Raw genomic sequence first — 25,001 nt, 5'->3', positions numbered from 1 at the left:
TTTTCAAGTACAAGAGTTGTGCTTTTCCAGATGTCTGTTCATTTGACCAACAACAACAAACATTTCATGGCTGCAGTGGTGCAAAAGTTCTGAATGTTAAAGCCCTTTGGTCTGGCTGATTATCCCTCACAGTCCTCTTGCCAGAAGTTTCAAGGAGGCTTGTTTAGGAGTGTTTTGGAAACCATCATTTCTTCTGTCTGAATGAATGGTTTGGCCAGGAAATCAATCTAGCCACACGAGTCTGCTGACCTCCCTACAACCGTTTTGCTTCACCAAATACCTTTTTTTAGACGTGTCTGGGGACACTGGTGGGAGGACAGCTCCTCATGGCAGACCTGCTGCAGTGTGGGGACAGCCGCTGCTCTGCTGGGGCTTGCGGGCGGCAGCAGCTGCCTCAGTTATCACGCAATGAGCTGCTGCATCTTTCCCAAAAGCTCTCTGTTTTTTCTTAAACAAACTGTGTTTCCAAAGAGCTCTACTAATGCAGTTTGCAAAGCACATATGTGCTAGTGCTTTGCAAGAAGAGCATGGTAACGTGTCCTCCTCTTCCCCTTGATCCACCTGGAGTCTGGGTCTCGGGCCAGTATCAAGTGTCATGATTAATGTGTTTGTAGCTGCATGTGCCGCAGGAGCGGAGCTCACGTGGCTGAGGTTGCCTGCAAGGTCTTCCCTGGCAGATTTTTTTTGTGTTTCATGTTTCTTTCTCTCATTTTTGAGCTCTGCTCTTCCTTGAGCTCCAGTCCTGCCTCTGCAACCATGTTGATGTGACTGGCTTTATGTGCAGAGATCATTCTCAGCAGGGTTGGCAGACTGCAAATGTGACTTGCTCACAAATGTATCCAAATTTGCAGTTCCTTTCAAAAAGGTTATGAGTATTGTGTGTGGACTCTCGGTGTGGCTTTTGGGTAAGGCATGTTTGGTAGCAGTGGGAATTGGGATGGTGAGATGGAAGTGCTTTGTACCAGTGTAGGGTGTGGGCAGAGATAAGTCACTCAGCATCAAAGGGCTCATGGTGGCTGGGGAGAAGGGAAATCCACGCCAGCCTTCCTCTCCCACCTCCCTGCCTGTTCCCCAGCCAGCAAAGGCAGCCTTACCAGGTAAAATAAGGCCATGTTTTCAGCCTTGGGTCGCATGGGCCAGGGAAAGGGTGGGCTCTGTCCCAGATGCCTTACTGTGCTCAGCCAGGGCAGCTCAGCAAACAAGGAGGAAGAAGGGGACTTCATATCAGACAGGGTTGCATAGCACAACCAACATGTAGTAACCCTTTGGTAAATAGCCTTTTTCATCACCAAAGGCATGACCTTGAACAGGAAAATCCAGATTTCAGCCTTTTCCAGAAGAGCCCTTTCCAGCTGGGAATCACTGGACAGTGTTAACAGCCTCCCTCTGGAAACCTGTGGGCTGGCTTTTGTTATGGCTGGTGGCTCTGAAGCTCTGATGTTCACTTTGCAGAGTATTCCTGGCTCTCTGTGTCAAAATTATTACAAGCAGGCAGGGTGGGCTGTGGGCCATCTTGGGACTGGGACTGTTTCTGCCCACGTGCTGCCTTCTTGGGAGTGACAGGATTTCTGACTGTCGCTTCCCCAGGACAGCTGAGTCAAGAGTGCCATGGCAGGAGAGGTGCTGTGTGTCTGTCCGTGCCCCAGCTGTGTCTGTGCTGCTGGGGAAAGGGGAGGGAGGCAGCAAGGCTGGGGCCTGACCTTGCTGGTAAAACCTGGGGTGTTTCCTGCTGGAAAGAGAGGTCCCTGCCCCTTCACAGGCATCAGGGTTCCTGGACTTGGCCCTGCCTTGAGCCCGCTGGGCTGAGATAGAATTGCCATCTCAGTAACAAACCCTTGGGGGCTGTCTCAAGCTTCATTAGCCCCCTACCAGATCCTTTCCCTTACCAAAAATTAAATTGGCGAAGTGCTGTGGGCTGGAGGTGGGGGTTGGACTGTTACAAGCTGTAGTAAAAACCTCTCTGTTCATCAGCTGACTTGTGGTGAGATCAGCTCATCCTTGGTTCTCCTCAGCCTCCCACTGAGCCCAGCAAAGGCAGCGAGTCCATGATACAGCTGCTCCCTCCAAATCATCCCTGGGAGTGGCAGCCCCACAGAGCAATCACTTGCAGCATTTCTCCTTCTGACTGCAGCCCAGCTCCCTTTGCTGCAGTAATTCCCAAAGTTAATCCTCCCGCAGCAGCAGGAGGAGCACCTATGGGCACTCCTCTCAGCAAAGCCCCTTGGCCAAGAACCCTCAAGCTTCCCCCACTGCCTGTGGGGCTTTCAGTGCTTCCAGGGCCATGAGAGCACTTGGAAAATCAAACCCACCATCGTGAAACCCTGAATTTTGCTGACGCAAGGCGCGCTGATAAACTCGCAGAGCATCACGTGGAGCCTGCGAGGGAGAACTGTCCAAAGCCTATTGAGTGGAAGATAAGCTGGCCCCTGACAAACATTATCTTGTGCTAGTTGATTTAGTGCTACTTCATGTACATGAAATAACATCAGCAGGAGCTGGCTAAACCCAGGCCTTTTGGAGATAAGACTGCTACTTACAGAGGAATGCCAGAAAATCCCCAGCAGCTTCACCTGGGATCAGCTCTACCTGGAACCCATCCTCTTCCCGGTTCCTCTTGCGCTCACTGCTCTTGTCAAAAAACAGATGATTGAGATTTTCTTCTTGTCTGGGAAATGAACTTTGACTTTTTCTAGCTTGTTAAAATTATTTCACTGTGTTCTAAAATTTAACCTTTGACCTCAGGTATGTAATGACTTATTGGTTTAACTTCTGACTGATGCTGTGTGTGGCTATAAAACATTCTGACTCTCATGGTCTGCATTGTGCAAGCAGGCAGACAAGGCAGGACACAATCTCTGCTCCGTGCACAGACAGCTGCAAGCAGCAGCTCTGCCCAGAGGGGATACGATCTCTTCATGCAGGTAGCAGGAGCTGCCTTCTAGAACAAGAGAGGTAATGATTCTCTACAAGCATAGCTCTCCCTCAGCATGTGTACAAACCAACATCTCTAATGGCATTTATTGCTGAACTGGGAATATCTGGATGCACAAATCTATTTTCATGTGTTGTAACTTAGGTTTTTGGTTTCTGCTGGGACAGATAAAAGATTCAGAGATAATGATGTAAAAATGTTTAATCACATCAGTTGGCTTTTTTCTGATGTACAGCCTGAGATGTTTCTTATAGGAGTGTGACAGTGTCTGAATTTTGTAAAAAAAATCTTCATCTTGGTGTGGGTTTAAACATCTGATAGAGACATCCCTGATAGAGACAGGAGGGAGTTTACCATGGTTTCAGAAAGTTGAAAGCAGGACACTTATTCCTGAAGGGCAATTGGGAAATCTTTGAGCAACTTGTTTGTTTTGGTTTTAAAGCCTTACTGACATTGGCACATCTTTGGTCTGTTGCACTTTGGGAGTAAGGAAGGTTGCAGCCCTTTCAAAGGTGCCAGTCTGAACATGTGTATCAGTAACTGAGTTTGGATGCAGTTCAGCAGAACCTCCTGCTTCCATATAATGAAACTATTTTTTAATTTTAAACCTTATTGAGAGTTTCCTTTGGTTTGAACAGTTTGTCATCTTTTGTAATTGCTCATTCCAGTTTCATAGTTCTAGTGAATGTGTGAACTCTTCTGACAGATTGCTTTCAGAGGCAAAGGAGATAATTTTAAGGTGCTTCAGAGTTAATAAGTAGTCTAACTAAATCGTGTCATTGGGGTCTGGAAACAGCTGAGAAACAATTATGGAACCTGACAATGTGTTGGTGGCTGTCAGGTCTCCTGTAGTAATCTACTTTTTGTGCTTATTTTGTTCCTGGCAACTCACAATGAAATTGTGGGAAGAAGCTGAGAAATTCAGCACTTAGCATGAAAATCAGGCTTCCATAAAAAAAAACTGAATAAAAACCTGCCTATAAAAAACTTTGCTGTCTGCGATCTTTCATAGGGACAGATAGTGCGGTAGGAAACGAGAGAGGTGTGTGAGATTGTGGGAAATGCCCTTTGCAGGGTATATTCCTCCCTCTGGTATGCAATAAAGCTTGCATAAAGTCCATAGGTCACAAACCTTTCCCCAAGGCAGGCTGTATTCTCCTGCTCGGTGCTGCGGGCGCCTGACGCGCCCCGGGGAGCAGAGGCACTGCCGCAATGAGGTCTCACCTGCGCCGTTTTCTTGCAGACGCGTATTCAGTCTCTTCCAATGACAACGGGGGCAAGTCTGACTCAGTGGCCAACTTACAACCTCAGCCATCCCTCAACTCCATCCAGAGCTCTCCGGGCCCCAAGCGCTCGACCAACACCCTGAAGAAATGGCTGACCAGTCCCGTGCGCCGCCTGAACAGCGGCAAGACCGAGAGCCACATCAAGAAACAGAAGAAGGTGCGAGATGGAAGGAAGAGCTTTGATCTCGGCTCACCAAAGACTGGAGATGAAACCACTCCTCAAGGAGACAGCGCAGATGAGGTGTGTGGTGGTGTTTGCTACGGGAAATACTGTATATCTCGGATAGTCTCCTCCATGGGCTGTGAGTCATGCTTGAGGAAATGCAGTTCTCTTAGGGTCTGGAGGGAACAGCGAATCATACATAAAATTGCATTGTTGCCAACAGCTTTGTCATCCAAAGAGCGGTGGAATATATAAGGAATGGTGTTTGCATCTATTATTGTCCTTAGACTAGGTTTGTTAATAGCTATTAGAAAGCTGCCAGGGACAGAAATGAAATTATTCTTGAGCAGCTCTTATCACTTTTTGCTGAGGTTCATATCACCTTTATGCTACCGTGGCACTGTAATTCCTCTAATTAAAGAAAATACTCTGAGAAATAGCCATGTTTCTGTTAAATCTGCTATGTAGTTGTACCTGCAGTTTTTCTGCGGGCATATTCTCCACCAGAATGGCATTTTCCTGATAAAGTGAATGAGGAATTAAAGCAAAAAATGCAGAAGATACTAACTGAACACAAATTGAGGAACACATTTTAAAAACTGCACATCAAACAGTTCTTACTTAAATGAAAAAAATACTATTCTGTCAGCACACAGACAGATGTAGCTGTATGAATGACCTATAAACTATATTTCTATAAGCCTTAGAGTACACCAGGATTAACCAGCAAAATCGTATGTCTTTACTGCTTCTCTTCCATTACCTGCAATTCCCTCCATCCAACACAATATTGATCTGAAAAGATAAAAGAATCCTGTCCCTGTTTGTAATTATATTTAACTTTTCTCCAGAAGAGCAAGAAGGGCTGGGGAGAAGATGAGCCAGATGAAGAGTCTCACACACCTCTTCCACCTCCTATGAAGATTTTTGACAATGATCCAACCCAAGATGATATGGTAAGGCCTCCCTTGCTATATAATTTTTCTGTTTGAGTGCATTTCTCACATAGCTATGTCACAGTGGTTGTGTAGTGGTCTTCCAATATCAAGGGCCTAGACCTGTGGTTATAAGAGTCTCCTATGTGGAAATCAAAATCTAATACCTTTCTCCAAGTGAATTTATGAGCAGTGCTAGATAAGCAATTTAACCCTGGCATCCCATTTCATGACAGGTCGATGTTGTGCCTGTGCTGTGTGTGGTCAGAAGCTCCCCTCAAATCAATAATGTGTGTTTGCTACCTCTGTTTGAAAAGTGCTGTTGGTGTCTGGCTGTGGCAGTAGAAATGGTGTTTGGTGGCACCATGCTGGTGGTGCTAGTTCTCTGACTTTAAGTCAGGATTTGCTGTGGTAATTGGCCCTGTGGCTTGCAGAGTCCTGTGTTGGACTCAGGGTGAGAACCTGTGAATATGTCTGAGACAGTGGTTTGCATTCACAGCCAGTCCTGTCTGTACGTGGCCCCCCCACCCTTTCCTGGTGCTGTCATCTCCCTTGTAGAAAACCATCCTCCTGTTTTGCAGTTTCCTGCTTTCCTGCTGGCATCTGTTTTTAGCACTGGCACTTCTGTATCGCTGTCCTCTGATTGTAATTGCTGCAGGCAAAGAGGCGAGGATAGGGGAGATTAATAAATTGTCAGGAAAGAAAAACCAAAACAACCCAGAATGTTCTTGGGGAAGGTTCAGGCAGAAGTTTGGAAATACAGAGAGAGGAGGATGTAAATATTTCTGGGACTCAAGGATCAGAGTGATGGAGTAAAGGATTTGGGGGCTTGCTGTTAATCTGTCAGGAAATGTTATGACATTGTGGTGGCAGCAGGAGCAGAAGGAAGCAGCTGGAGCTGTGGACTCCTGCCCTCAGAGTGCTCTGTGTGTTGATGGCTGTCTGGTGAGGGGCAGAGGCAAAAGGTCGGTGGAGCAGAGCCCTGGTGGATCCATGCCCAGCACAATTGCTCCTGGCTTGTTCCCCATGGTGTTTAGCTAAATGTTTGGGGTTTAGCTTGCTTTTTGGTTTTGGGGAGATGGTTTTATTTTGGCGTTTTTTTTAAAGAGAAACAAAAGTGCTACAGCTTGGGTCACTATTTTTGGTGTCCAACATGCCATGTGATTTCAGTATTTCTTAAATACATTTCTGACAGCATAAATGTTGTGGAACTGAGCTATTTTCTGCTACAGATGTCTGAGCTTTACAGAGTGTTTTGGCATCCTGTTTCTTCACCCCCTCCTAAAACAGAAGATTAAATAGAACAAGATGCATCTGAAACCCTTTTTTTCCCTCGTTTTTCTTGCCCTACTCAACGTTTTGCCAGGGGGATAAGAAACTAAAGCCCACAGGGTACTGAATTTCCTGGCACAGGTGCACCAGGTTAGCAAAGTCTGAGCCATGCTGGAGCTGAAAGCTCTTTAATGGTGTTGATTTGGGCACAGTGTTCTGCTCGTGTTCTCCCTCTGTGCTCACAGACATGGGCTTAGGCTGGACCAGCAGCAGCAGTGTGGGGCAGTAGCTGTGGTAGGCAGGAGATGTCTGTGTGTACAGGAGGTGACACTTTTCCCTGAGTCCATCTGCCAGGCAGCAGTAATTGTGCCTCACTGCTCCTGGAGGCTCTCATAAAGACAAATTGCAAGATCTTTTCATATTAGAAATTCATAATTTGCTTATTGAGGAATAGAAATTCTGTATTTCTATTTCCCCACTCAAACCAGACTCTTGTCAATCACAGAAGTTTTATTTAACTCTGGAATTCTTGTAGGCAGCAAATGTTTTTGTGCTTCCTTCAGAATCCTGCAGTTATTTACTTTTCAGAGTTGTTGAGCAATTTCAGTTAAAATAAGTGAGAGCAACAGCTGTTTAGTGCCTCCAAAAATTGGACTCCTCCTGCTAGAATGGCTGTGTTTGGCAATTATTGTCAGTGTATTTGTCCAGTAGCTCTTCCAAGTCTTTATTTTCAGTCTTTTTTTTTTTTTTCCCTAGACATGTCTGTCTGCATTGCAGGTGAAACAGGCAGGCTGAGCTTTTACATTAGTATGAGATTCTTGCATTACCAGCCTAATTCCTCAATTACCAGCCTGATTACCTGTAGTTTATGTTGTTGTTGTAATTAGAACTGTTGATTAGATGTATTATTTGTGAAAGACAAGTTGATGAGTAACAGTGTGTTCATGTTTCTGTTCTGTAACGAAGGCTTCTGGTTAGGATTAATCTCCTTTGCCCTTTTTTTTCTTCTCCTGGGGATGTGTCACTCAACAGGAGCAACCTCCCCAAAGGGCTGATGAAAGAGGTGGCCAGCTGCCTAACTCCTGCCATCACATTTCCCCATCTCCTTCCCCACCACTCTTTAATCTCAGATGCTGGCACCTGCACAGTGACTTCACTGAAATAGCTGCCCTCCACAAGACTTTGAGGGATGAATAAGCTTTTTCATAATTTATAAAAATTTAGCCATGCTTTAGTCTGTGTCAGCCTGACAGCAAAATAAGGTTGCCCAAGGACTTGTAGTTTCAGTCAGTGCTTGTATTGCCTTCAGAAGAAATGTATATATAGACGAGCTAATAAATCCCAATTCCCATAGCTATCAAGTGGGTTTGGGTGATCAGACTGAAGTTTCTTAGGACAGCAATCAAGGGGTGATATGCCCTTGTGGAGCAAAAACCTTAAACTAGAACAGAGTTTTTCTGCCCTCCTGTGCCAGGTACCCAGGACAGGTGAGACATGTTTTGTCTCCAGTGGTTGCAGAGAGGGAAGAGAAGAGTTACGCATTTTAGATGACTGAAGTTGCATGAGTGAGAGGTGTCATCTAAGTTCATTAAGAGTTGCTGTTGATTTATGGGGAAAGGATGGGGGATGATTTGTTCCCCCCTGCCTCCCTCCCCTATTGTCTGTAACTCCATGTGTACCTCGTGCTTAACTGCTTTTATTAAATATGCATGTATGGGGGAGGCAGTAATTTTTTACATCTGCAGTAAGAAAATCAATTTTCTGGAGCCTGTAAGACCATAGATGGCCTTAGAAGGATGAACCAACTTTAAGAGTGTCGTAACCTCTTTGTAAATGAATTTCAGTTCTTTGACTCTGTTCCCCAGTTCCAGTCTTGGAACTGCTGCAGGGAGATGTGCAGCCAGAAGTGGATGGCAGTTCCATGTTTGTCTGACATGGCAGCACTCGCTCACCTGACCTGCATGTGTCCCTCTCACCCTCCAGCTCCCCTTCCGCCTTCTGTCTCCTGTCTCGGAATCTTCTTCACTGACCGCTTGGTTTCCTACTCCCTTCTCATCCTGCTAACTTGCTTTTCCTTTGCCACCTGGTGTCTTGCAGTCCTCTTCTTTGCTAGCTGCTCGACAGAGCTCCTCCGATGTCCCAACTGCTGCGGATCTTGTCAGTGCAATAGAAAAGTTGGTCAAAACTAAGCTGGTAAGTTTAGTGTTGTGAAAACCGTGTACACAACAGGCCCAATGTGAGTCTAAGGAAGGGTTTTAAAGGCCACCTCTTGTTCTGGTTTCCTTGCTTTCTACCTTCATCTGCTCTGCTTTTATTAACCCCATGTGCTCTGCTTCTCAGTAGCGTCCAATATTTTGCTCCCCTTTGAGATGAAGCCTACATCTCACACAGGCTCTGCGCTGCACAGTCAAAAGTCACTTCTGGAGTGGGCTTTGCAGAGCATGAGCTACTGTACTGTACAATTTCTGGGGTCTTGTTAGTATTCAAATATTTTACACAGTGGGATGTTCTGGTTGTTTTGTTTTAAAGCTTGTTCTGAGGCACAGGAGTTTTACTACCCAATGTGAATTTGTTTGGTGTTCTGGTTTCAATGAAAAGACTCTCTAAAGAGTAGAAGTGCTTGAAGTACCACAGCTGTGCTTTAATTTTACAAAGATTCATGTGTCACTTTTATTCTGCCTTGTCAACTCTTTCTTGCAGGGAGTGGAATAAGCAATAAAAATGCTCAGGGATTAATTTGTTCAAAAATTTCATATCATGTGCTCTCACTGTCTGATCCCATGTCTGCTGGACAAGGAGTAAATCCTGTTTCATATCTTGGCTTCTTTTAAGTTGTCCCTGTGCAGTTCAAAAATATTAATATCAAAGCTAAACCTTTTTCTACATGTCCCAGGACCTCTAAAATTAGCTAAATGCTTTCTCTGAACAAGTTTAACATAATTAACAAGCAGGGGTATGATGAGCCTGCAAAGGTTCATTTCCTTGCATCTACTGCAACTATGAAGAGAGTAAAAAAAAAATTAAATCCCCACAGTGATCATTAAATTATTGCAACTCTGAGCAAGCGTCTTTATCTAGTGAATCATTTCAGAAGGCTTTGGTATTTTCTCAGTTTGAGATGTTGGCACATGAGGAGAGTCAGCACTCATAGCGTTCTTGGTAAGATGTGAGTGGTAAGGGAGCTCTTTGTGGCATGGGAAACCAAGAGGGCTATTCCCAGAAAATTCACTTCAAATAGTTTTTTTCCATTGAGGGACTAACAAAATGAAAAGTATTGCATTAATCCAGTTAGACATGTTTTTTTGGATGACATTTTATTTTCTCTCCCCCACATGCAGTCTAATAGACTATTACAACTACTTTCAAGGGATTTGGGGCAAACTTTAATTATTGTGGAATCTTACTATGTGTCCATCTATTTCTATTTTGTGTTTTATTCTACTACAAGAATCCCCCATTCAGCGGTTGGCAGAGGAACTTCTAACCACGTGTAGCCTAACAATGGTCCTGATTGAGACATCAGGATATTTCCAGGTTGATTTGAAATAATTTGGAAGAGTTTTCTTTTCTCAGATCTACTGGAACATCTTTTACTACCTTCTAACAAGAGGATCACAACTCTGCTTTAAGGCTTTATTTGTGGAGTCCTAAAACTAGTTTGGCTGTGTTTCATGAAGTCCTGTGGGAGAATATTTCTGAATACTTTGTAGTGTTGGTTGCAGAACTGACTTGAATACTGATGCTGAAGTTCAAGGCAAATGTTTATTCTATTATTCTTTGGGATTTTTTTAGACCCTTGAAGGAGGATCTTACCGAGGAGGCTTAAAAGATGCCACTGGCTGCTTAAATGAAGGAATGACACCTTCAACTCCCCCACGAAACCTGGAAGAGGAGCAAAAAGCCAAAGCAATGAGAGGCAGGATGTAAGTTATATTACTGGTTCTTTCCAAAATGTGTACCCCAGAAGGACACACAGCAGACTCCAGCAATACTTTGTAGCCAGTGAGTGAGCATGGAACTGAGAGTAAAACTGTGTTCTGCTTGCTTCTTGCTTTTCTTAACATATATAAACTTATTAACATATATAACTCCATAAAAGCACTTCCACAGACAGGACATTCATCATCCCTCTAAAAGGTACAGCTTTTACACCAGGTAGCAAATATCTATTGCTGTAAAAGCCTCTGAAGAGATCAACAGGTATTATTGAGATGTTTGCCTTGGTAATTACTGCATTGCCAGAGATGAAATCAGCTCTCAGAGGGGGGATATGTAGTTGACCTTATTAGCTACCTTTGAGAAAAAGCTAATAAGGGAATTCCTCTAGGATTTTTGGAAAGAGATATGTTTTGCCCTCATTATTAACAAAGAAAGGGACAGGACTCAGATGCATCTGTGGTGGAAACATGCCTGAAAAGAAAGTTCCATTTGGGAAACCCTCATATTCATGGTAATGGGAGAAAAAGGAAGTGGTGACAGCTCATGAAAGCTTGGGTTGTTTTTTTTTTAATTACAACCCCTTAAATTTAACAAAAATAATGCTTATTACTACAAAGCCTAAAATGATTAACGTGTTTCTTAAATGCATGTTCATCTGAAGAGCACAGAGAATTGGAGCAACAGAATAAAGAATTATGTGAAAGAAAGCTGAGGTGGCTGTTTCCTTTGTATCACCTCTGACACTAACAGTAACTGCAATGATCTAATCGAATGGTAGATTGAGGGGGAAAGGAACGTTCCATACAGCTTTCATGGGAGTGTGGTAAGGTGAGAGGTGGAAGAAGAGCACCCCATTTGGGAAAGATGCTAAGTCAGGGAAGAACAAGGAGGTGGTTAAGAGTAAAAGACGAAGTAGGAGCAAAGTGTCACAGGTGAAAGCCATCCTTGGCTCCTGCAGTTTGTTGCAGGAAGCCAGAGAGGAGATCCAGTGAGGGACTGGAGCAACTCCCAGCAGCAAAGACATGATACTCCTGGATGTGCTTCTGAATGGCAGAGGTTTTCTATAAGGCAGCTGTCAGCCTTCCTGCAGGGAACATCTCTGCCCATGATTGCCTTCTAAAAGCTCCTCAATGTTGCAGGATCTGGGGTTCCTCTGGTAGCAATTCATTAATTAGGTGACTGGCAGCTAACTGCAGGTTGCAGTTTTAGTGCAGAGACCTCTGCCACTGTAAGCACAGCTTCTGGCAGAGGACTGGCAGCCTATTATGTGCAATTAGTAGCTGCCAGAATTCCTAAACACCAGGATGTTTAGGAGCACCTGCTAGTGGCTTTCAGCACAAGACATCTGTCTCCCCTCCAGCTCCTTTGTGTCTGTGTTCTGTGTCCCTGCAGCTTGCTGGGTTTAATTCCATAGTCATGTGAGGCAGCTGATCTCCCAGCTGGAGCTGTGACCCTCCAATCCCCACAAAACAGCAGCTGAACCCTTGCACAGGCATGGGCAGCAGTGTCCTCTGTTCCTGGCAGCACATCCATGGCAGCAGTTAGCCCTGGTGTGAGAAAACTCCTTATTCCATCAGGCTCGATTGCTGCATTTCTGTGGGCAGTAAGACAATAGTCTTATTGACTCTCATTGTTCAGTATAGGTCTAATACAGAGTCTTCTAGATATCCAGCTATTCAGACTCAATCAGAAACGAGGAGGCTCTAACCTTGCTCCTGTTCATGCCAGTTTAAATTCAGCTGTGTAGTCAATACCTGCTCGTGACCAGGGCACTTTGCAAGCAGCTCCCTGCCCTTGCTCCCTGTTATCAAAGCAGATGAGAGAATTTGAATTTTTGCCTACGTGGATCATAGAAACCTTAAATTTGGGAGTACTTCTAAGGTGCTGATCAGGTAGGCTTCAGAGAATGAGTAGAGATGGTCAAGGTTAATTTCCTGCTTGGTAGGACGAGAGGAGCAGAGGGAACCCTGGTGCTGAATTTAAAGTAAGCAGTGGAGGTGCAGACCCTGAATCCTAGTAGAGGTGTGAATTGGCAGGTTTTGTCTGTTCACCAGAAACCTGGCTGCTGCACTGATTTTTAGTAAACATGCTCCTGCCTGCATGTCCTGCAATGTTATGCATGACAGGCGTGACAAGTACCTGCTGCTTCCTTTTTAGAGCAGAACTTGGCCAGGTGGATCTTTGCAGTAACCTTGTAGGTGAGAGAGGTTCTCCCTCCTCATCTCTCTGTGCCTGTGGGGAGCAGCACAAACAGAGGTGGTGCCAGCTGTAGGGTCCCCTCCTGGCCTTGCTCTGGAGGCAGGAGGGGACTGTGGAGCCTGAACAAGGGTACAGGGGGGGCTGGGCAGCACACGCCTGCTCAGCCACACGCTGCTGGGAAGGAGCAGCCTCTTGCCTTTTGCCTTGTTTGCTGCCCAGGCACAACTTGGCCGAGTGCTCCGAGAGCACAAGCGTCTGCTGTGGCTGCTGCCAGCCCTGCCTGCTGCCAAGGGGGCTGGATTTCACTCTCAAATCAACAAGAAGCCGTTTGACTTTTTTCTGCTGCATGGCCAAAGTATCGCGCTTGCTTTGTCTGAGCAAGGGACACGTTGCAAGCACATCAGGAGCAGGATTCATTTTCTCAGTAGCCTCTCATAACTAAGTCTCTCCTTGCAAGGTCAGTCTGGTTGGTTTTTTCCCCTCCAGGTATTTTAAACCAGGCTTTATCTTAGCACTGTTTACCCTCAGCCCTATCACTTCAAGTGGGTTAGTCTGGTGACTGATGTGGACAGAGCAGTATCAGACATGAAAGCACTCTTCTATCTTGTTAGCCTTGTTACTACCATAGCAAACTTGAGGACAGATGGAGTTTATTTGTCATGTGCCAAATCTATGTATTGGCATAATTGAGAGACAAACTGTCTGCAACAAGCTGTAACTTTTTGAAATTGTCCTCAAAAGAACATTATGTGATTAGTCAATTTGAATTACAAAGGAGGGGCTTGTTTTAGCTTGCTGTTGTTTGCATGCATCTGGCCTTCATTAGATAACTCCCCTACCTGGGGTTATTAGCTCTGAAATCAGAGTTAAAACATTTGACAGCCACATATAGATTACCTACTGTGAAAGATTAAGCTCTTAGTTATGATAGGAGAGGGGATTTGTTTTCTAAGTGTTTGGAACTTACAAATTGATACTTGATATCAATTGATAATTGATGAATCTTGGGTGAATACAGATGGACTGGGGCAAGAAATCCACTCCTGCTTGCTGCAAAATGGGTCAGGACACATCTCCATCATTCTTGGGGGAGCTGCATAGGGGATGGGGAGAGGAGATCAGGGAAGGGTAGTTTAAGGTAGAGGCAGCTGTTTGTGCTGCTCTTGTACCATCCTGAGATGTGGGGGTGAAGAGGGATAGCAGGAAAGAACAGTTAAGAGATTTGAAACTACTCTGACCTTACATGAGATGTTTTTGTCTTTTACATTCCACTGAGCGAAGGGTGAATTGTGTTACGTGATCTGGATGATGATGGGGTTTTATAGTGAGGTCATATGTGGTAAAAGAGCACATGCTAACATCAAGGAATATGGTCAAATACTTATGTGTTCTGTTTTAATTTAGGTTTGTCTTAAATGAGCTGGTGCAGACTGAAAAGGACTACGTCAAAGACTTGGGAACTGTTGTGGAGGTGAGCTGAAGCAAACCCTGCTATGCAAAATGCTTTCCCACTAAAAAGCACCATGCTGACAAGTGACAACAAAAAATACAGCATGAAAAACAAACTGCTTTATTTTGCAGTCTGCTTCCATGGTCCCCTTTTCTTGTTGACAGAAACAAGAAGAAATGCCTTTGGAAACTATTTTTGTTTCCATCTAGCAAATGTTGTATTTTAGGTTCAACTCCAGTGTGCAAAGGTTTTTCTTGGCTACCCTACTTGTGACAAGCTCTTTTTGCTGTAATGCAGCTTTGGAGACATTGGTGGAGAATCAACTTATGATCCTACTGCTTATTTAATGCTTTTCTTCCCATCATACTGGGTAATGGTAATACATACTTTACTTGAATTTGCACCTGGACTTATGTCCTGTGTCTGAGTACTTTTCCAGAAGCTGGGCCTGGAACTGTGCTGAGGTGCGTGTGTGTCCTGTGCATTATTGTTTTGCAAAAAAACCTGAGATAAAAGAGAGTTTTAGGCTTTTTTAAATTAAAAACAGTCTTTTTTTTTTTTTAAGCTTCAACTTGTAAAGATTTGGCTGATCCCTAGGGATCACCTGTCACATCTAACTCAGTGCAGGGCTGAGTTTTTTCCCCAGCAAGGACTCAGAACTGGAGACATGTGATTCACTAGTGGCATTCACTAGCCCAGAAAGAATTATCAGTCTATCTAACAGTGATTTTCAACAGCTTCCAAACTTGAAAAATCTTTGTGTTATGCACCACTGGCAAACCTGACAGGGCTGTTGTGCTCCAAAGGCTTGCAAAGAAACTCTCAGGAGGTGTGAGAAATCCTGTTCTTGTGACTCTAAACTTACTGCTTGGCTTTGTGCTCCCACAAGGTACTCATGGTGACGACTGGAAGAACTTTATACAGTCTGATTTCTTCCCCTTACTAGAGAAGCCAAGAGCTTGACAAACTGCTTTGTTTAACTTTTATCTTAAAATTGCACTTGTCACTTCAATTACATCTAATAATGGTTTGTGTAAATACTGCAGATATTCTAAACAAATCCTTTAAAATTTTCTTTTAAGCAAACTGTATAGTTTAAAGTATCTACTTAGGTTTCTGGTTTGAAATTGTATGAAAGATATTTTAAGCATTTTCAATGTAAAAAATCCTGGCATTAAACTTTTGCTTCTTTGAAAAAGAAAAGAGTGTAATTGTGCTCCCCCTTCAAATGAGCCCTTTGCTGAATCACTGATCCTTAATCCTAAAGGGCTTCATGAAGAGGATGGAAGAAAAAGGAGTTTCTGAAGATATGAAAGGGAAAGACAAGATTGTGTTTGGCAATATTCACCAGATCTATGACTGGCACAAAGAGTAAGTTTTTGATTTAGTTCCTCTTTAAAGACTTTTCTAACCTCTTGTCCATAGAAGATTGGACTATGTGGTGTCTGAATGTCTAAGCTGCTTTTAATTGAGTATCATCAGGTCATTCAGGGATGAACTTCCAAAGGACATTGCTTCTCTTTAGATTGTCTCTGTTGGTTTGTAAGTGCTACTCAATAACATCACAAATCCAGGCTACCTTGAATCCTGAGAAGATGTCCTGATTCGTGTGCTTTTAGCCACAGTTTCTCAGTACCCTAAATCCTGATGTGGGGCTTTGTTTACCCAGCCAGAACCAGCAGAACTGCATGATGGAAGGCACTGTGCTTACCTGAAATAATTATTCCCAATGAAGAAAGAACTTTGGCATGTGATAGCTTTGCACTGCCTGGCTTCATGGGAGGGTGTTTGTCAGGCTGTGATCACAGGTACAGCTTTATGCTGGCTCAAACACCGTGCCAGCAGTGCTGGTCAGTGTGACAGGGATGCTGCACACAGGAGGCTGCCCTGTGTCAGTTCTGTGCTGCTGATGGCTCTGCCACTCATGCTGGAGAGCCCCAACAAGGCTTCACTGGGAGGTACCACTGTGGTCCATCCACAGCTCCTGAGCTACTGCTCATAAGCACTCCCAGCATCACTGTCAGAGACCTGAATGCCTGTGGGGTATTCCCTGGATCTTCAGAAAAGCTACTGGGGCTGCCACAATTGAGTTTCTTGGGTCACAGCTGGAGCCTCACTGCATCCTACTGATGGGCAGTAGCAGTCTGGAAAGTCATGGTTTCCTTCCTGTGTCTCAGCAACATCTTCACATGCAGCTGATTGGATCACAAAGGCTGACCATACCAGTGGTATTTGGCTAGAAGGGTGCAAAAATGCAAATTGCTTCAAGGTGCTTCTCACCTGAAGGCCCTGGCATGCTTTGGCCAAGTTGATGCTTTTAGCTGTGAGTTAGGAGCTCCATTCCTTGAAAATCTTACTTGCAGAAAGAGATTTTGAAAAGCTGCTGGAAACACAAACCCTGGGCCATTTCCCCTGTAACTTTGTGAACAATGTCTTGCTTATGGACAATATGGTCATCATTTCAACCCTGCCACTCAGAAATACTCTGCAGTTCCAAATAACTAAAATCTGAGCATGCATGTACAGACTTGAACAATGATCACTGGGCTGGAGGTTCCTTCAGCTCTGGACATCTCCCTCACCCAGGAAGCAGAGTATCCCTGCTGCCATGTGTCCCATAGGTGCTTATCTCATGTCCTGGGCTTGTCCTTAAGTTCTGAAAATGACCTTGTGAACACAAACTGAAAAATGTCAGAGAAAGCTTCATGTTATGTTAGGTTGATAGCAGAAGACTGAGTGGTTTTACCAGTGCCATTCCTTGATTAAGTGTGATGATAGGAGTTTTCTGTAACACAGTTTGAAAGATTCCCTATTTTTAGTTCTGTATATCTGGGTCAAGAAGTCTATATAAATGCAGATGAATGTAGCGTTTATAGAGGATTGGGTTATGGAAGCAGCTGCATCTAATGGTAGCAATGGAGATTTTTAATTGGGACATCTGTCCAATTTGCATCGTTTTTAGATGTTCTGGGATTTCTTGGGATCAGATCATTGCAAGCAAGTCCTCTCACAAAATCTGGTTACTGTTGCAAATCTGTGGAGGCATTTGAGACTGAAATCCTGAAATGAAAAAGAAGAAGATCATGGACAGGATTATTGTCTGGATTTGTCTACCAGACAGAAAAATCTAGAAGTGTTTCTGAAGTTTTCACCTCACTTTTAGGTATCCCAGAATATTCTTGATAAGGTTATTTGAGCTAGAATGAATGACCTCCCTCATGAAGCTGCAAGTCAAGATGGAAATGGTGTTCATAAGTTACTGTGACTATTATGAATTAGAAATTGTGATTTATTATGAAATTAAAACCAGTGACAAACAGATCATACCATAACTCCACCAGCAAAACATGTTGATTCATTTATTCAGGTAGTAACATACAGCAATCTCTTTCACATTGACGAGTACTCCAGATCTGCCCATGCAGCTGAGAACTCCTGGTAAAGCTGGAGTTTTCAGAAATTGAGTTTTTACAAGCATTTTGGTATATTGGGAGGGTTTTACTTTGGGAGTTCTCAGTGAAGGAAAGCACCTCTTGCAATTAGATAGTGATCAGCACTTTCTGAAAATTGAAATCACTGTCATAGTAAAAAAGATCAAGCGGTTTGCAAGACAAGACCGCCACATTTCACAGCTCTCATCTAATGATTTAGAAATCATTAAGGAAACCGTTAAGGGCTGAAGCCAAGCTTACCTTTTCATTTTTTATTGAATACCACAGCTAAAATGCCACTTTTACATCTGAAGGATGACTAGTTTGCTGCTGGGATGACCTAAAGAAATGTTCTGAAGTATTCTTATCCTTTCTTTTAGCTTTTTCCTGGCTGAACTGGAAAAATGTCTTCAAGAACCTGAGCGTTTAGCACAGCTTTTTATTAAGCATGTAAGTTGTATTTTGTTTCCTGTATCTAGTACAATTGCCTTTTAGGGTGTGATGGCTCCTTTACAAAAACACCTGTTTGTGTTGACTCGATACTTTTACATGTCTAAACTGAATTTAAACATAAAGTTTCCCTGTAGATACGCATTTTCAGCTTGGCAACTGGATTGCACCGAGGCATTTAATCATTGTCTCCTTGCAGACAACTTACTTGGGGGGCAAGATTGATGTGGTCAAGGACATCTGCCAAAATACAATTATGGCAGGGTCTTGCCAGCTGCTACAATTTACATGTTCATGTGATGTTAGCCAAAGTATAACTCTAGAGGAACTTTCAGACCTGTCAGTGTGGGTGTAACATCTCTCACAGGCCACAACCCAGAAAGCTGCCCTTGCCTAAGGGCGGATGTGGAGAACAGAACCAGTTACCAATTCTCTTTCCTGCTTTAGCGAACTAAATCGTTGATTAAACCAAAAATCAGGAAGACCAAGCAGAATATCATAGAAACTTTCTGCCACCTTTTAATAACAGAAGGGTAGCCAGAGTCTCATGTGGCTGCTGTGCCTCTTGCCTTCACAGGAGCGGCGATTGCACATGTACGTGGTGTATTGCCAAAACAAGCCCCGGTCTGAGTATATAGTAGCTGAGTATGAGACGTACTTTGAGGTAAGCACAGCTTATTATACATTATTACTGCTTCCAGCTGTGAGTCCAGGTCAAGGAGACTGTTCAGTAACCTATGGGGGTTTGCCTAAAACAAACTCCTGAAAATATTGATACAGCATGTGGTGCTGCAGTCTCTGCCGTATGGAGAAAGTGTTAATGTTTAATTGCTTTCAAATTCTCATATTGTGAATTTCTAATAAACATTTAAGTCAGTACTAACTGTGTGTGGCCCTCAGGGTACCAGAAATGCACTAGTTTCTGTTCCAAGTAAAACAAGACTTTCAAATCAGTAGTGTACAAACAAGAGGAAGAGGTAAAAGCTGTTGGAGCTGGGTGGTGCCTCTCATAAATCCTCAGTAACTCTGTCCATTTCAAGAAGTCTTTGGGACTAGACACATTTCAATAGTAATGTGAAAGAAGCTTGTTTAACAAGGGAAAGATTGAAAGGAAGCAGAGCAGGAGGCCTGTTCTGCAGGACTCACTCGTGAGCTAATCCCCAGTGCAGTGGGAAGAGTGACCCTGCAGGGCTGCTCGCTCAGCTCGGAGAGGGAGGGACCCTGTGCTTCCCAACGCCTTCCCGCTCCCTCACTCCTACCCAGGCCTTGCCTAAATAGGATATGCCAGATCTTTAAATCCTCAGAAATTCCCCCTTGCAAACAAAAGATTAAGAACAGACCAACTTTCTGTGGAAATAAGTCTCTGCTGAGACGTTTTATCATGTTGTCTGTCTTACTCTGTGATTGTTTGCAACTGTTTTTAATCCTCATTTTTTAGGAGGTTCAGCAGGAAATAAGCCAGCGGCTGACCATCAGTGACTTTCTGATTAAACCCATTCAAAGAATAACTAAATACCAGCTTCTTCTCAAGGTGGGTGAAAAAATACAGTTTGGATTAAACTCTAGTCTGCATGTTGCATTAGATGTTGACATTTTAAATCAGCCTTAGACTTAACTGAGGAGTAAATTCATCAAATTAAGAGGAAAGAGGGGTCTACTCTCAGGGCATGCAGTGACAGAGGCCTGTGAAAATGTCCAGTGACAGAGGCCACATCTGTGTAAGTGGTTGTAATTTAGGATAGTAAACTGACTTATTTTTTTTTTAACTTTCTTTTGGAATTTTTCTATAGACGGGTACATTTCAAATAGGGATTTTCTTCCTCTGGAGTTTCAGAGTAAACTTTCAATTTTTTTTTTAAATTGGAACAAAGATACAGAAGTGTATTGCTAAAGGCTGTCTTAGGTGCAGAATGGCATGCTTCTAGTAAATGCTATAGCCTCCGTTTCTAAATATCTGTCTCGAAATTAGCTGAAGAAACTTATTTTCAGAATATTCTGTCATCTTAAAATTTGAGGAGCTCACCACAATTTTTTTCCCAAGGAGCTTGACCACTCTGGTTTATGTTTATCCATAATGATAATTGGACTTATCCATAATGATAATTGCTCAGCACTCTTGAAAATTCATCCCAAGGGGTCTGAAGCCAATATCTAAAATCAGGCATGTCTGAACCCATCCTATAATCTCCAGCAGCACTGGGCTCTGAGCTGGTTTCTCCTCTTTTTTGAACTATACTCCAGCAGGCTGCCATCAGCCCAGGTTTGGGAATTGCACACTAGCAAAAGCACAGCAGTGTGTTCCCCAAAATGCCAAAAAGAAAAGTCTTTGTGTGTGTGTGTGTGTGTGTGTGTGTGTGGTCTTGTGGCTTAAGACAGGGACCAAATAAGCATTCCCAAGGTCTAACCCCAGCTTTGTGGTTTTTTCTGTGATCTTCTCAAAAATCATCCACACCCCTCTTCCATTTTTCTAAAGTGGTCAGGACATTCAGCAACCTCTGAAAATGAATTTATTAATATTAGCAAGTTTCTTCTCAGAAAATCACATGCTGAATATGCTTTTTCCTTTTCAAACTGGTACCTTTTGTTCTTTTCTGAAGAGCCTTAATGCAAACCTTTCTGCTTTCTCCAGGACTTCCTGAGGTACAGTGAAAAAGCTGGTCTGGAGTGCTCCGAGATAGAGGTACATTTTCCTGCCCTGGACAATAGGGCTAATGGGACTTTGTGTGGAGAAATGAAAACCCCAGTATTCCTTTGACAATAGCTGAAGGTCCTGCTGCTGTTCTAAATGTGGTATTTCTCTTAGCTTAAATCAGAACTAAAAGATGATGGCGCAATCCTGCATTTTAGTCCTGCACCATCCTCTTTTAGTTATCTATTCATGAGGGCCTTGCCATGAGTCACTCCAGCAATCGTGCTATTGAACTTCATTATTTGAAACTGTGCTTTCAGGAACCCTCTGGTTCTCTTGTAATAATGCAACATCCCTTTTCCTCAACAGAAAGCAGTTGAATTAATGTGCCTTGTACCAAAACGTTGCAATGACATGATGAACCTGGGTCGCCTCCAAGGCTTTGAGGTACGCATTTGCATTCTTCTTATAATAATAACTAGGCAAGGAAAATTACTTTCTCTTTCTGTGATTGTCTCTTCAGTCTACGCAAACTACTTATCTAGGGCTTGTTCTTCTGCAGTGCTGAGCTGCATGCTTGGTGAGGTTTCAAAGGTGGGGGAGTGACACACCTCTCACTCTAAACGTGTGACAATTCATATTGTTTCTTCAAAATGTGAGGTCTGTAAATGCTTCTGCAAGCTTTAATGAGACTTATTCTATCTATTACCAGAGCAAAATAAGTGATGAACCAGCCTGCTCTGACTATTAGTAAGGTCACCTGCATTACCACGATAACAGCTCCTGCCAAGTTCAGCAACATCCAGGAGGGGATTTCAGAGCTACAGCCCCACAGGGTACAGCCTGTGGCTTGTAACTAAGCCAGTGTAGGTTTTGGGGAGAGGTCTTATATCCAAAATGAATTAAGATTTGTCTTGCTGTCTTATGCACTGCAAACAGGTAGGTCCTGGCCTTTGCACGTTCAGAGGTCAGTGACTGCTGGCTTAGGGCATGATGGAGAGCTCTTGGCTGGAGCACTACAGGAACATAATGAGAACAGGATTTGAAATTAAATGTATAAAACAGTCTGCTTGGGACTGCTTGCTTTTGGTTTTATATACACAGTGGCAATGAGAGCAAGGAGAACCTACGTTGTTTGTCTTTAGCTGAGGTCACAGGATTGCTGCTTTGGTAACTTAGAGGGGATACATCTCACATGAATGCAGGGCTGCCTGGAAAACTTGGGCTGCATGAAATAGAGCATATCACCTTGTGGGTCAGGGTTTGTAATGCTGGTGCCTTGTCTGCTTCCCAGGGCAAACTGACAGCTCAAGGCAAGCTGCTGCAGCAGGACACCTTCTACGTGACAGAGCAGGATTCCGGGGTTCAGTCTCGACCCAAGGAGCGCAGGGTGTTTCTCTTTGAGCAAATAGTTATCTTCAGTGAACTCCTTAGAAAAGGATCTCTAACGCCAGGCTACATGTTCAAGAAAAGCATAAAGGTAAGAAACACAGAGGGAGAAGCATATTCTGCTTGATGGTCATGTAAGGTTCATCCTGTAACAGGAGACAGCAATGAAAGAAAACCAAACAAACATTTGCATTTACCTTTCAGGGGATCAGAAGCTGTTTAAAACCATTTCTAAATAAACCACTGGATGTCTAAATTTATTGGGTAGTTTTTACAAGGAGCACAACCAGGGCAGGTCCTCTATCATTCATAGCTCTGAATTAGCAAATATTGCTACAAAACCTGCAGTAGTCAAAGGAAGTTTACAATGGTTGATTTTATGCATGATCATAAAAGATAAATGAAGGTACAGTATCCAAAACAGCCATTTTAGGCCAAACTATAAGTCAATACTTAGCCTTTACGTGGTATTTCTGGAAATACTCTTCCTAATTTGGGTGAGGGCTCTTAGTACAAATACGGATGTTGCAAGAACGTTTCAAAGACAAAACCACACATAATTCTAAAAATACAGCTGTGAGGAATTATAAAACCAGCTAAACTATAAAGAGAGTTCTGAGAAATTAATTTTGGTTTTAAATAATCTGTCCAGATTATGGGACCAAGGCTAAAAGTAAAAACTGAAAGTAACATTTATTTAATTATTTAATTATGCATTATTAAATTTTATTATTATTAATTATTTATTTAAACAAATACTTCTTTGTTTAAAAAATGCAAAGTTTACCTGTGAAATGGTCATTGAAGGTGCATAAGTGCTGCACATCTCCTGGTAAAACAACCTTTGCTGTGCCTGCAGAAAGAGCAAAATCATTGATTCATTTGAATTTCTGGGTTGTTCAAAGCTGAGAAACCAGTCTGGCATTGATTTCCTTTTCAAAGATACAGGTTAAGAGACATGGGAGAATGCATTGTGTTTGCTCTACATTTTAAATGGTGCATTAATATGAAATAGAAGAGAACATTATCAGCTGAAATAATGCATATTAACATATATAACTAAACAAACTTACAGTAAACAGCGCATTTACTGAAATGAAGTCTTCTTGGCTGATGGAAACAGCAGCATTTACTGAAAAGCCTATATCCATTTGCAAGTCAGTGTATTTTATAGTTTCCAACCAAATAATAGGCTATAAAGGGAAAAGCCAAAGTGTACAAATAAACAATCATCTTGATTTAGTTGATCAGATTTGATTTTATCTTTTTGCTGATTTAAATCATTATTAAAATTGGAGATGGAAATAGTATGAATCATTTTTACTTCAGTTTATTGTATATATAACAATGAGGCTTTTATCTGCAGGAAACAATTCCTGAATTGTATATTGTAGATAAAGAGAGAAAAATAAATCTCTCCTAATGTCAATAAAATTAGCTTGCCTCAAGGGTATGAGTTGCTTTTCTAGTTATACAGCCTCCAAAAGGAATGCTGTTCCCACTGCCCAAGTTTAAATTTTTCATGTGGTAATTTTCCAGCCCCTTCTCTTCCACTTGGCAAACAGCTCATTCTCCTGTTGAGTGTCTACTGCAAGTGTGGGAGCCCCTGTGGCTCCATGTGTGTCTCCCCCACCTCAGCATGGAATCTGAGTGCCAGCAGCTCTCACACCTTCCTTCCCAGCCTCCACTTCAGCTTCCCACTGCTTTTGCATTTGTCTGTTTCCCACAGAGAAGAGCTGTGGCTCCCAGTGGAGCAGGACCATTCCCTGCCCCCCTGAGCTCTGAGCATCCTCACCCCACAGTGGGGCCTCCACCTGATCCTGTTTCTTTCCTCTGTCACAGCCACAAAGTGCAGCTGTTCTGGTTTGCCAGTGAGATGGGACTCCCAGATATTGTTCTCCAAGGTCTGTCACACTCAAACTGTGACAGAAGCTTCAGCATCTTGTCCTGCATTAGTGAAGAACCCTCTTTTACACAATAAGGTCCTTAGTGTTGAGAAATGGCACATCCCTTCTCAGATACTTCTCAGCTGGATACCTTTCAGGCTCTCAAAATACCCGAGTGGAAGCCTTGATGAATGCATCTCCCTGAGACATGAGGTTAGGGGACAGTACACATCTTTTACCTGGAGTCATACCAGGATTAGTTTGGCTATCAACCAGAGAAAAATGAGCTCAGAACAGGAGCAAGAACACTGTCTGGGCTCACCTGCATGTCCTTGTCCTTTCCTTGTCCTCATGGCAGGGGAGTTCCTGCTTGTCACTGTAACTTCATCGAGACTCCCAGAAGCAAAGGAAGATGCTAATTCCATCTTGCAGTTTGAGTTCTGGACAGTATCCTGATGTGGAGTGGATCTTCATACCTTGACAGATACTCAGAGCAATTGGAGATGGGACACCACTGCCTTAGTCTTCAGAGCCATCTGCTTTTGACATGAAGACATTCCCTCTCTTGTTTTTTTTGGGAGGCTATGCCAACTTATTCTTGTTTACTACCCTAAACATCTCAGAAAAAGCTAAAGTTATGAGTACACTTAAAACAGAAGCCTCCCAAAGGCAGGACAGGACAGCAGCCAAAATTCCTATCCCTGTGATTCCCAGAAAGACTATCTGTGACTACAGTCAAGTGAAGTGATTGCACACAGAGGACTCTAATCTGCTAGAAATAAGATCTGTTGGAGCATCATAGGAGAATTGTTTTTTTTTTTTTTCATTTTATATCCCTGTGCACAGTCCATTCCATTTTTAAAATGTGCTAATGACTAAGATTTTCTTTTCAGAGGACAAGAAATATAAACAATTATTTAAATTGGAGGAATTATAGACTTTATTAACATATTAATAGGAACATTTTTGCTCTATTTATGGGTTTCAGTAAATTTAAAGCACATCAGTCAGGTCTGTGTTCCTTAAAATAGAAGTTGTAA

The 25,001-nt window shown here is 43.0% G+C and overlaps 1 protein-coding gene across 11 annotated transcripts in view; it reads left to right on the top strand.

Annotated features, from left to right (window-relative positions):
* KALRN (kalirin RhoGEF kinase) overlaps positions 1 to 25,001 on the top strand; it is a 474,021-nt gene that overhangs the window by 413,259 nt on the left and 35,761 nt on the right. For 9 of the 11 annotated variants that reach the window (XM_088058776.1, XM_088058771.1, XM_088058767.1 and 6 more), the window contains 11 exons: positions 4,176 to 4,459; positions 5,233 to 5,337; positions 10,381 to 10,511; positions 14,131 to 14,197; positions 15,444 to 15,547; positions 17,988 to 18,057; positions 18,635 to 18,721; positions 19,496 to 19,588; positions 20,687 to 20,737; positions 21,056 to 21,133; positions 21,981 to 22,166. In XM_088058776.1, coding sequence (XP_087914902.1) covers positions 4,176 to 4,459; positions 5,233 to 5,337; positions 10,381 to 10,511; positions 14,131 to 14,197; positions 15,444 to 15,547; positions 17,988 to 18,057; positions 18,635 to 18,721; positions 19,496 to 19,588; positions 20,687 to 20,737; positions 21,056 to 21,133; positions 21,981 to 22,166 — 1,256 coding nt within the window. The remainder of the gene's footprint in view (positions 1 to 4,175; positions 4,460 to 5,232; positions 5,338 to 10,380; positions 10,512 to 14,130; positions 14,198 to 15,443; positions 15,548 to 17,987; positions 18,058 to 18,634; positions 18,722 to 19,495; positions 19,589 to 20,686; positions 20,738 to 21,055; positions 21,134 to 21,980; positions 22,167 to 25,001) is intronic. The other 2 variants (XM_088058770.1, XM_014249366.2) reach the window with 1 other exon arrangement.

The sequence above is a fragment of the Pseudopodoces humilis genome, chromosome 8 (assembly GCF_049639895.1).
Source record: "Pseudopodoces humilis isolate 2021_Gansu_Grassland_sample_001 chromosome 8, ASM4963989v1, whole genome shotgun sequence".
Classification (NCBI taxonomy): domain Eukaryota; kingdom Metazoa; phylum Chordata; class Aves; order Passeriformes; family Paridae; genus Pseudopodoces; species Pseudopodoces humilis.
This window is presented reverse-complemented; position numbering and strand designations above follow the sequence as displayed.